Source organism: Fragaria vesca, linkage group LG1, assembly GCF_000184155.1.
Source record: "Fragaria vesca subsp. vesca linkage group LG1, FraVesHawaii_1.0, whole genome shotgun sequence".
Lineage (NCBI taxonomy): Eukaryota > Viridiplantae > Streptophyta > Magnoliopsida > Rosales > Rosaceae > Fragaria > Fragaria vesca.
The window spans coordinates 13669198-13681345 of record NC_020491.1 but is presented as its reverse complement, the minus strand read 5'-3'; the positions used below and the strand labels follow the sequence as shown (position 1 = coordinate 13681345).

The window sequence follows — 12148 nt, the reverse complement described above, 5'->3', positions numbered from 1 at the left end:
CATTCTCCTTAAATTGAGTGGGAGAACTAGTAAAGAACATATTGTGGTACTCTCTAAGGAAGCAAATGTCTCTACATCATGCTCGATCAAGTTACTTATATCCAATTAAGATGACACATGATCAAAGTATAGCTCACGGTGTTTGAAGCGAGTAATTTGACACACAAGTTCGTTCGATCCAACTAACATGACACATCATTCAAAAGTGTACGTATGAGGGGTCTTGTTTTTTTGAACAGGAGAAATGAAGGGTCTAGGAGGTTATTTTAGATTAGATAATGGTGGTACGTACATCTTTGCTCTCAGTTTTGTCATACACACAGTTCTTTGCTTCGGAGCGATTACCATTTACCAGGGAGCGGTAGGTAAGTAACATGTACATATTATTAAGATTCACTGATTCACATACATGTCAACAACACAAGACAAAGGGAAAAGAGAAAAAAAATACGGGTAAAAGAGCTGAACGAACAAGCAGGAGGTATATATAGTTTACATGCTCTCAAGTCTCAACCTCTTCAACTGGCTGAGAGAGCAAATGCATGGTCTTCATTTTCTGTATTGCATCGGCAGGATTGAGGCTTTTGGGGCAAGTGGCGGTGCAATTCTTTATAACATGGCATCTATATAACCTCTTTTCGGCCTCTGTTAATGCCTCCAATCGTTCCTCCGTGAACTCATCCCGACTGCCAAATAAAAACTGATCCATCACTAAAAGAAAATAAACCTCCATCGAACATATATAAAAACCATAATAATTATTGTATCCCTAATAGTTACACGCAGTCACCAAAACCTTTCCTACGGTTTAGTTTCCCTATGAGGTCACTACCAGAAGAAAGACTTTAGCCGACGAAAATAAAAAAACCAGGCCGACGAATTATTTTTTCGTCGGCTAATTAAAAATTTTCGTAGGCTATGGTCAACTTTAGCCGACGAAATTAAAATTTCGTCGTCTGAATAATTTTTTTCGTCGGCTATAGTCTGTGAACTTTAGCCGACGAAATTTTTAAAAGTTTAGCCGACGAAAAATATAATTTCGTCAGCTAAAGTGTCTTAATTTCGTTGGCTAAAGTGCCTTATATTTACAGATCTAGACAACAACTCATCTGGGAAAAAAAAAACTATACGTAGAACCTTCAAACGCAAAAAAGTCGTGAAATAAGATATGACCAGAATGGTGAAATACGTCTACAGTTGAAAAATCACAGTATTCCGGTAAAATCTCGGTGCCGATAGTTGCAGTCAATGCAATTTACCCTTATTATTCACTATGCTGCAGATTTGGTTTTTGGTGTCCGATTGACTATTGTGATACCTTTCCGGAAACGTAACGGCCCTACGAGTCAAACTCATCGCTAATGCCATGATGTATGGGCCTTTTTGGCCATCCGAGTCCGTTTAGGGCTTCAAAATGCAGTTTTCTTATTTCCGATTAGAGTTGACCATTTCGATCGAGCCCTTAACGTTGTCGAATCCAGTTGAATTTTTTTACCATAGACATCTTTCGTCATAATGATCATATCGGATGGTCGAATTTTGGTTTGTAAATTTTAGTCATCGGAATCACAACGTGTACTATTTACCGTTATTATTCCCTATGGGGAGCCCTATCGTCGGAAGGTAAATGTCTCAAAATTTTTATATGGACAGTTGCGTCTCATCTACGTGAGAGTTTTTTGTGTGGAAGGTTTGACCAAACCACGTAATATAGAGGGAGATATGAGCGTTTTCGTGTGATAAGTGACGATGGATTAGGGTTAACCGTTTCGATCGAGTCCTTAACGTTGTCGGATCCAGTTAAATTTTTTACCATAGAAATCTTTCGTCATAATGATCATATCTGACGGTCAAATTTTGGTTTGTGAATTTTAGTCATCGGAATCACAACGTGTCTACTAATGTTGTATAACTTGTTTAATTGGTTATACAACTTTGTGAACCAACTCTATATAGGAAGCAAAATTATCAAAAATCTCGTGAAATAAGATGTGTTCAGAATGGTGAAATACGGCTATGGTTCAAAAATCACGTAAATCGGGTAAAGTCTCGGTGCCGATAGTAGCGGTCAACCCTATTTACCGTTATTATTCCCTATGGGGAGCCCTATCGTCGGAAGGCAAATGTCTCAAAATTTTTATATAAGTTGTTGCGTCTCATCTACGTGAAAGTTTTTCGTGTGGAAGGTTTGACCAAACTACGTAATATAGAGGGAGATATGAGCGTTTTCGTGAATTTATAGACTTTAGCCGATGAGATATTAAAAAAGTCGTCGGCTAAGGTCAAAAATTTTTGGGCGGTAAACCAAATTTGGAGGAAAATTTTCAAAGGACTTTAGCCGACGAAAATATATGAAAAGTCGTCAGCTAAAGTCGAAAAATTTTCAAAATTTTTTAGCGGTCAACCAAAATTTTTTAAATTTTCAAAAGTTTCAAAAGAGTTTAGCCGACGAAAATAAAGAATTTCGTCGGCTAAAGTTCTTTATATAGGAGTTTTACCGAAGGTGGATGGTAAGAAGTCTATTTCGCCTGGCAGATTTTTTTCTCGGCCTAGCTCCGCCGTCAAGCCACCGGAGACCGCCACACTTGTTCCAAAAGCTTCGCCGTCGTCTCTACTTCATTGCTGGACAGGTGGTGCATCGAATGGCGCCGCCGTGAGAGATAAATCGAGCTCCAAAACTCCGCCGGTTCGGATTCGGTGTCGATCGAATTTCTCCTTCCTCAGGTCACCATTTGGTGAGTTCTATATATAGATAAGTTGAGTTTGATTAGTACTACATTCCCCTAGAATTTGGTAGCTCGATTCGGTGTGTGTGAGGAGAATCGAAGATTTGAAGTTTTTAGGGTTTAAAATTGGGGATTTTTATATTTTGATTCGATTGACCTGTTTAGGCTTAGAATTGGGCTTCGACTTCTTCTAGAAAGTTGTTCGAAATGTTGAGAGAAAGATTCTGTCAAATTTTGGTGGTGATTGGAGGTGGCCGAAAGTTTCTGCAGTTTTTTTTTTTCAAAAACGAGCAACTTTAGCCGACGATATTTAAAGGTTTATTCGTCGGCTATATTATTTTTAAATTTTTTTTATAAGGTTTAGCTGACGAATTATGGCATATTTCGTCGGCTATAGTTATTTTTAAAATTTTTTTTATAAGGTTTAGCCGACGAAACAGACTATATTTCGTCGGCTATAGTTATTTTAAAATTTTTTTATAAGGTTTAGCCGACGAAACAGACTATATTTCGTTGGCTATAGTTATTTTTTTAAATTTTTTATAAGGTTTAGCCGACGAAACATACTATATTTCGTCGGCTATAGTCTGGGAAAAAATTTTTTATTACAGACTTTAGCCGACGAATATCTTAATTGTTTCGTCGGCTAAAGTCTGGGAAAAAAACCGACGGCATGTTTTTCGTCGGCTAAACTGCGGGACTATAGCCGACGAAATCTTAGCCGACGAGCCAGATCTTAGCCGACGAATTAAGCTAACAAGCCGACGAAAATTTTTCGTCGGCTAAAGTGTTTGTCCTGGTAGTGGGTGTTAACCTCTTAGGATTGAGCGCATGTATCACTAATGGCATTTTGTTAGAAACACACACGAGATCCATAATATATGGATGATGGACACAGAACAGGTACAGAGATGACCAAGTATGCCAGATCAAGCAATATGCCAATATCCATACATGAAGGACATTTTAAGAGGGTGTACGTTAATCTTAAAATCACATGTTTCATACAACAAAACATAAACAGATCAGTGGGAACTAATATACCCTAAAATCACATTCATACACGTAACACCAAGTTTAATGTGCTTTCTTCATGGATCCATTTAATTTGGATTTGGGCCACGATTTCTTTTGATAAAGGTGTGGTTTCTTAAGAAGGAGTTACCATTTACAAGAATTTGGCATAGATGATAGACATCAAAAATTTAAACTATAAATAGAAGACTGTCAGAAAAAGTAAGTTCGATAATTCAAAAAATGCAGATGATAAAGTTATTTACTTGTTGAAAACTTACCTGTCAACGATCCATCGATAAGCATGAAGCAATGCCGCTGGTCCAAGGAACTCCTCCGGATTCCACCAGTAGGAAGGGCATGAGGTAGAACAACAAGCACAAAGTATACATTCATAACGGCCATCAAGCTTCTTCCTGTCTGCAGGCGATTGCTTGTACTCCCGACCGTCCTCCGGGGGCCTTTTAGTCTTTAGCCATGGCTCAATCAACCTAGCCAACTGTTATATGTCAAGATTGAAACTCTAATACAGTGACACAAAAACTCTAATATAACGAAGATGCATACATACTAATTGCATTTAGAAGTAACTTCGATACAACTCTCATCATGAACTTTAACTTTAGGCTCATTAATATGGAGTATCATTGACAAGGTTTGAATCTGACAAGACATACAAGACTCAAGGCCTCAGAGAATTTTCATTGTCGAAACAATTAGTAATTAATTGAACTTCATAACCTTAACTGAATTCGAAGAAGGAAATACTCCACGTTTGTGCCCTAAACAATAACAAGCACTCGATTATTTTACGTACTTGTACTGCTGGTAGAAATGAGTGAGATCAACAACTAGATCTTTGATCACAAACATATGAGGCAGAGGAGTTATAGTTGTGGCTGTGGAAGTGTCTGCATCAATGGGTTTGAGACAGGCCACAGTGTTGGTTCCATCAATATTCATGGCACATGACCCACATATTCCTTCTCTACATGACCTCCTATAGCTCAGGGTTGAATCATTCTCTGCTTTTATCTTCTGTAATGCATCCAACACCTAAAAAACTTCCAGTCTTAATTTAGAACTACGCACAGAAATTGACTGTAGGTAAAACAAACCATTATTAATTGGCTTGATTTAATCAAAGAGTATGGATCTACCTACGAATAGTAAAATTAGTAAAAGTTACCATAGGACCACAATTGTCGAGGTCGACAAAGTAAGACTCGAGGTAAGGCTTGTGGTTGGGATGGTCAGGGCTCCATCTGTAAATCTTGAACTCCTTCATAGCTTTGTTTCTACTTCTGACGGATTCATGGGTTCCGAGAGCTTCTTCTGCATGTCCTTGTGCAGCAGGGTGTCCTTTCAATATTGGAAAATCTTGCTGCTTCTTTGGGTTGGCTTTGCCTACAGCACGAGCTACTTTGTTGAAGCCATGGCGGATCCAGTTCTTTGACATCTCGGTTACCTCTCTCTTTAAGTTTTGCAAATGTTCCAAGAGACTGCGCGCAGAAATGATCGACTATTTCAGCTGCGCACTCGAGGCTTTTGCATGTAGTACAGGTGTAGAGACATACAAGCTATCTGTAACCACGCTAGTTAAACACTAGTCTCTAATTAAGTTTGTTTAAATTGGGCTTCGACTTGGCGTCTGGTTCTACAAAATGGGCCAAAAACATTCAGGTAATTCAAAGAGATACGAAACCCTCCCTCGTTTCCTCCATTTTATTCAGATCACATTACCACCAACTGCAAGAGCTGAATTTGGCATGACCAGAAGAATTAATATAACTGACTAACGGTGACAGTCTAAGGTAAAATGGTTTTATCTTCCAACAATTGACACACTAATAATACTGATCAATTTAAGGCTAGAACAATTAGCAAACTATACAATAATCATGAAACTTAAACCAAGCAACAAATCCCATAATCTTTGGCCTTGAAACTGTGTAGTTTTGTCTAGCTGCTGTGCTGTGATATATCTACTACGTATGATGCTCAGACAAACGTACTATGGAGAAAGCTGGTCAGAGCCTCGGGTCATGTGTGTGTAGAAAAAATCCCAAATACAAGTCAATCATCAACTGCATCCACTGGTTTATAAAATTAACAAGCCCCACAGGGCAGTTCGTTCTTAGGATTTTTGGACCACCTCCGGTCTAGATCGAGTTTAATATAAGTTTGACCCAAACTAGAAGAAGATAGACTTTCTTTTGAATTTGGCTTCAAAGTGGAAAATTGTAACCTCTACGTCAGCATTAGACTTGTTATAATTTAGAGACTTGATAAAGGAGGTAACTATGTTCTAAATTATGCACGGTGGAACTTGTTCAAACTAGCTACAACTAGTATAAGAAGTAGAAGAGTTACTTTAAAAAAAAAAATATATATATATAAGTAGAAGAAAGCAGGAGGTACGCTAGAGAAAAAAAAATCTCAGTACTAAATTTTGCCCGTAAACAGCCTTGTATAATTTGCAATGTATCAATAAAGTCTTATGTGTGCATAGCAACTCTAAACTCTTTTAGATTCCCTTGATCATATGTTCATATCTCCTCAACCATAAACATATTCTCTCAATCATCTATGCATATCTCCTCAACTATATATATACATATCCTCTTGACTATAAACATGATTAATATCAGTTTACTCTCTTAAAGTTTTGGGTCAACATCATTTCAATCCCCATACTTTTAATTTTGAAAATTTATCCCATAAAATTTCTAATTTCAATAAATCAAGCCCAATTGCTAAAATTCCGTCTAGTTTAGAGGTTAATTGTTAGCATGAAATCTTAGAAAAATGGTCCTAAAAAGGGATTTATGTTGTTATATGATTCTGTTAGCCATTTTAGTGAGTTATGAAGTCAAGATTAACGTCCAAATTAGGAGAAATTTTAGCAATTAGACATGATCGATGAAAATTGAAAACTTTAGGGGGTAAATTTTCAAAATTAAGAGTATGGGGACTGAAATAATGTTAACCTCAAACCTCATGAGGGTAAACTGAATTTAATCCTAAATATATATATTGCATCGAGGCTTTGTACATTAAAATTAAATACTTATAAATGGTTCAGTTAAAACAATATCAATTATTTCTGAGTCATACATGCACCACATTTGTCGTTGTTAAACAAAGAATGTAGGCTAGAGTTGCTTTCCCGAATAAAAGGGTATAATGGAATCTCTGAACGAACAATACGAATATGTATGCTCATGCTTTCTGGAAGGCAAATGCGATTAGTTTTTCTCCGGCCAATGAAATCGTAATAGCTAGATCTCTCTCCAATCACATCGTGATGAACTTAAAGAGGTTCCATTTTCGGTTTACAAATTGGTTTATTCACCGGTTACACGCATGGACTGATGGAGAGTGATGATCCCACATTTGAAAAAGTAACAAAACATGGAAAATGTATTATATAAATTGTTATTTATTACTTATTATGTTTTAACTTTCTAGGTATTAATAAGTGGAAATACAAGAACGAAAATAACAAAATATACTGTGACTCTCTCCTCCCATTTCCCTAACAACTTTTATACGATTAGGGTTTTGGAGTAAAAAAAAAATGTGCGCCGCTATCGTTGCCTCTACCTTCGTCGCTGCCATGACTCCTACTTCAAAACTTTCTCTTGACCAATATTGTAATGAACTAGTCAATCTAGGTGATTTGCGTTGCCCGGATAAAGGTTTTTTGGCCCCTTGTTTCTTCTTGATTGGTAAGATGAACACAGCTCAACCTGTAACCTTTTATTATTTTTGAAGTGTACGTTGTGAGGTCGATGTGGAGGTTGCCGCTTGCGGAGATCGCTATATTTTCATGAACGTGATCTTCAACGCGTTCACAAAGTCTGGCCTTGGACCTTCCAACGTGCCATGCTACTGCTCAACGATTATGATGGCTTTTCTAATATTGTCGAGTGCCACTCAATTTTATCTGGATTTGGGTCGGAATCATTGGTTTGCCACTTGCCTTAAAGACGGCTGCTACTACTAGGGTTGTGGGCGAAACCCTTGGCTTTGTATTTTAAGTTGATCAAGGTTATGGTTTCTCTACCCCTCAACAACCTAGTGTGACTTCAGCGCCGACTTAAGGTGTCACCTGCAGATGTGACTGAGGTACAATTCAAGTACGAGCGTCTGCTCGGTTGTTGCGGCGATTGTGCCATGATCAACATTTGTGGGGCTCGATGTGGAGGAAGAGGTCGTGACCAAGGTGACGACTCCACCGCCTTCGAAACCTTCTATTGTGTTTCGAGGTATTCTTCAGACTTCCCTAGTTGCACTTGCACCAAGGCTTCCCTTTTTCCCCTTGTTTTACAAGGAGAAGTGCAACATTGTTATCCGTCCATTGCCAAAGAAGCAAATCACTACCTTGACGTCGACAAGGCTCATTGGAGTTTGGCGAGGCCAGGAAGAGGAGGTCTTGTCTGGTGAGAAGCTCACCAAACATTCTCTAGCTTTGGTTCCTATTAACATGCAACCTGAAACCTTAGGTTTTATTCCATCTTTGGGGTACGATGTTGGTCAACAAAGCAAGAATAGAGGAAGGCCATGTGGTAGCCGTAACAAACCCAAAACATTCTTGAAGCCAGCAAGGCTCATTGAAGTTCAGCAAGGCCAGGAAGAGGAGGTCTTGTCTGGTGAGAAGCTAACTAAACATTCTCTAGCTTTTGTTCCTATTGACATGCAACCTGAAACCTTAGGTATTATTCCATCTTTGGGGTCTGATGTTGGTCAACAAAGCAAGAAGAGAGGAAGGCCATGTGGTAGCCGTAACAAACCCAAAACATGTGATGGTGTGAATGTTTTGAACTCAATGGTGTCTAGCTCGATGGCTTCAGAGCCAAAAACGGTGGTGGAAGCAATTAACCCTTAGGGGTAGGATGATGCTCTAATTAGCCCATGATGTGAATTTCCCAAGTAGCTTGTGAACAGGTACAACATCAGGTATCTATGCCTAATACAGGTTGCTTGGTCACATTGTGGACAGTTAGGGTTTTTTGATTGGGTGTTGTTAAATATACCCAGCAAAGTTCAATGTAAACCCAACAAATTTTACCCCTAAAATCTTTTCCAATAATAACCTTTGTTGTTAAGTAAACCCAGCAAACTCATACTTAGCAAATCTCATGCCCAAAACCTAGCAAACTCATACTTTACACCCTTCACCCACTCTAGTCTCCATCGATGATGCTCTTTTGCTCTATTTAATCTCTTAGCAGCTGATTCATTTTTCTTAAAATCTCCTAAATTCATGATGCTCTTATGATCTAGTTTCTATTTACCCGCTAATTCAAGATTTCAAGGTAAGGCTAGGAACCTCTCAAGATTCACAAAGGTTTATAGAAGTAAAGTTGGGCCTTTACAAGATGCCAGTTAATTTGTGTTATTAAGATGCACTTCAGATCTTCTTCCTACTTCCTAGGTTTAATAGTTGATAACTTTGATGTATATCTAATAAATCATTCATTCCGTATATAGAGTCTCTAAATAATTCATTCTTCATACTTAAGGCACGTAGTAATTGAATCTTAACTAATTGATTAAGTAGAACTATGGAGATTTCAAGGACCAAGGAAGTGTCCAGCGGCAACCACAACACAAAGGACCTCCCTACTATCAGTTGCATATCCATCAACATCCTTTCTCGACATACTGCCAACAAAACCACTTTTTTGTTTTTGATATTACAAGATAGTTGCAACTATAAGTGACACGACCCACCCTGAATTTCACCCTGAAACCCGGAGTAAGTCATGCGGGGACCACCTCCAAGGAAAATTTACCGTAAAAAAAAAATTGATAAAACCTCCATTGAAAATGGACAACCCTAACTCGAAAAATTCAAAATTACACTCTTATTACAGCACGTCCAAACGTCACATAATTATCCAGCTAAAAACAACAAATCTTATCCTTCAGCAATTCTAAACATGAAGTCAACCGACCGAGCACACTACCGAAAAAAATATACAATAATCCCAAAGTATTCAGAGCTACTAGACACTAGCGGAAGCAAGAAAACACTAGTAGGTTAAGCAAGTAACCTACTGATGAAAACTGGCGGAAAAGCGGGTGACTATGCCTCGTCTCCTACTAGGTCCAACCCGAACTCTGCAGACTGGGCATTTTAAAACGAAGAGCCCAGGGGAAAACATGTGGAACAGTTAGAGTGAGTGAACAAAAATAAATTAATAAAAAATATTTCTTTATACTTTCCCAATTTAAACTTCAGTGGAAAAACAATTAATGGCATGCAACCAGCTCAACAGCTTTTAAAAATTTACCAACACCTGACTAGCCGCGCTAGTCACCAACATTTCAAAATGAATAAATAAGAGCCTCTCAGGCTAAAATAAAATATGTATGTATTACACTCGTCATATCACTTGTATGAATTTTCTTGAAACAACTTATATCGAGAGTAAGTCACTTACTTATAAAGTTTTAATTTATTTATTTTTATTACTTTTGTAACATGAATCCTTTTCTAACATTAATTATCAGCCGGAACTTTTAAAATTATAAGCAAGCTGTAACATTGATTAAGAAATAACCCATCAATCCAAACATTCAATCAAACAATAATGTGTTGTGTTAGATTGCATCCTTGTGTGATGTACTGATGGTATACAGGTTCATTGAAAATGATGGGAGGTCCCATCGACCTCAAAGTTTTGATCTTACTTAATCTTTGTAGTTGGAGGAGAATCAGGAGATAGAGCCCCCTATGCAGTTAGAAAACAAAACCGGCAATTTCACAGGTTCAAGTAATTAACTTAAATAAGACATAATTAGGTAAATTGATGTGAGTGTAATCACTGCCACGTGGGTGCTTTTCATAAGCTGACGAAAAGCAACATCATAATTCTGTGCACTATACTCCAGAACTATCAAGAACTGTGAATAACTTAATTTGAAGAGGAGAGACGTGAGAACGAAGGTTTTAGGGTTAGGGTTTTGGTTTTTAGGGGCAGACTGTCTTTGTCTCTGCTAAGTGTCTCTAACCCTAGTTGTGTCGTTTTTAACATCGATCACTAATTTTTATTTTTATTTTTTTATTTTTATTTTTTTATAAAAAACGTGGGATTTAATAATATGTTTGGTTCCTTTTTAGTTTTGATGGTTGCAGCGAACCTATATGTTGTTGAACTGATCTATCCATACTATTAAAGATCACAGAGCTAGGGTGTCTATCTTCATCTGTCTTCCCCAAACAGTTTCTTTGCCATTGAAGATAAAAATACAAAGTATTTTGCAGGGGAGTAAGCAGTAGTGAGAATAAACAGAAGAAAGGAAAATATATTCCTGCAGATTTAAAGTATATAGTAACAGAAGAAATATCATGATCTGTTTTTTTTTTTTTTTTTTTTTTTTCCGTCTTCTGCAGAGGAAGCTGACTGTGAAAGATTCTCTGACGTTCTTCAATAATAACATTAGATTTTTTCTTAGTTTATGTCAAGCTGTGACTTGGTCAAAGCTAGGTGCAGTAGTGAAGTACTGTTTATTCATAGGTAATTTTTATTAAGAATGAAAATTAACGAGGGAAAAAAAGACATAATTAGGCCTAATTCGACAAGGTAGGTGCTAACTTATATTTAGCAAATTAGGCTTAATTGTATTTGTAATCTGAATTTACTTGGGAGGAAAAAAGCAAAGGTGAGGATGGTGGTGGTTCTCTAACCTTTATAAATACCATTCAACAACCATACTCTCCTCTCATTTGGTTGCTTGCCCACCTCACTATTCCAAAAGAACTAAAATAATTGGTAACAAATTAAAACTGGAATATAATTATATTTAACTAATTATGATTACTGTATTTTAAACAGCTTTCCTTAACCACCTCCATATCAAATTTCCTGATTTCACACTGAATCAAAACCCACAGCTCTCGATCACTTGCTTTGACTAGTTGGCCTCTCTTCCTCTCCATCACTGTTGCTCCCTCTCTCTATGTCTCACACACAGACACGCATGGCTACCCCACGCTGATCTTTTCGAGCGGAACCTCCAAGCAGAGAAGCAGCTTTTCTTTTAGCGAAGAAGAAAAAGGCTCTACTAGAACTAGATATAGAGAACAACCACCCCTTTTGTCAAATTTTCTCTCTCCCTTTTCCCCCAACTCTGTTTTCTCCTCCCAAACCCTAATTCGCTCCATAACCCCCATATATAGTAAAAAAGAAGGAGAGAGATCGGGTGTTTTGGGTTTGGAGCTTTCATAAATTCCTCAACAGTCTCTTTCTGCAACCATCAGTTTCATCATCTGAAGACAAAGCAGAAGCAAGCAAGCCAAACACCGTCCTCGTTTCGTTTCCAGATCGATCATAGAGCTAGCTAGCTTTTTTAGACATGGATAGTACCACTCGATCATCTCTTTCTCTCTCTCTCTC

At 37.7% G+C, this 12148-nt stretch overlaps 1 protein-coding gene across 1 annotated transcript; it reads right to left on the bottom strand.

The window, feature by feature from the left end:
* Window positions 1-502: 502 nt before the first annotated feature.
* Window positions 503-5199, bottom strand: LOC101306180 (succinate dehydrogenase [ubiquinone] iron-sulfur subunit 3, mitochondrial-like). Its single transcript, XM_004289270.1, has 4 exons — window positions 4930-5199; window positions 4558-4796; window positions 4022-4231; window positions 503-686 (listed from the first exon to the last, which is right to left on the bottom strand). Exons 1-4 carry the CDS (start codon window positions 5197-5199, stop codon window positions 503-505), a joined length of 903 nt encoding a protein of 300 aa, XP_004289318.1.
* Window positions 5200-12148: the final 6949 nt, after the last annotated feature.

Excerpts from the sequence above, each read along its gene's own strand:
- LOC101306180 (XM_004289270.1), bottom strand. The coding sequence starts at position 5,199 with ATGTCAAAGAACTGGATCCGCCATGGCTTCAACAAAGTAGCTCGTGCT. Across the intron at positions 4,232-4,557 it reads CATTTCTACCAGCAGTACAA|GTTGATTGAGCCATGGCTAA; the intron begins GTACGTAAAATA and ends ACAGTTGGCTAG. Across the intron at positions 687-4,021 it reads TATCGATGGATCGTTGACAG|TCGGGATGAGTTCACGGAGG; the intron begins GTAAGTTTTCAA and ends TTTATTTGGCAG.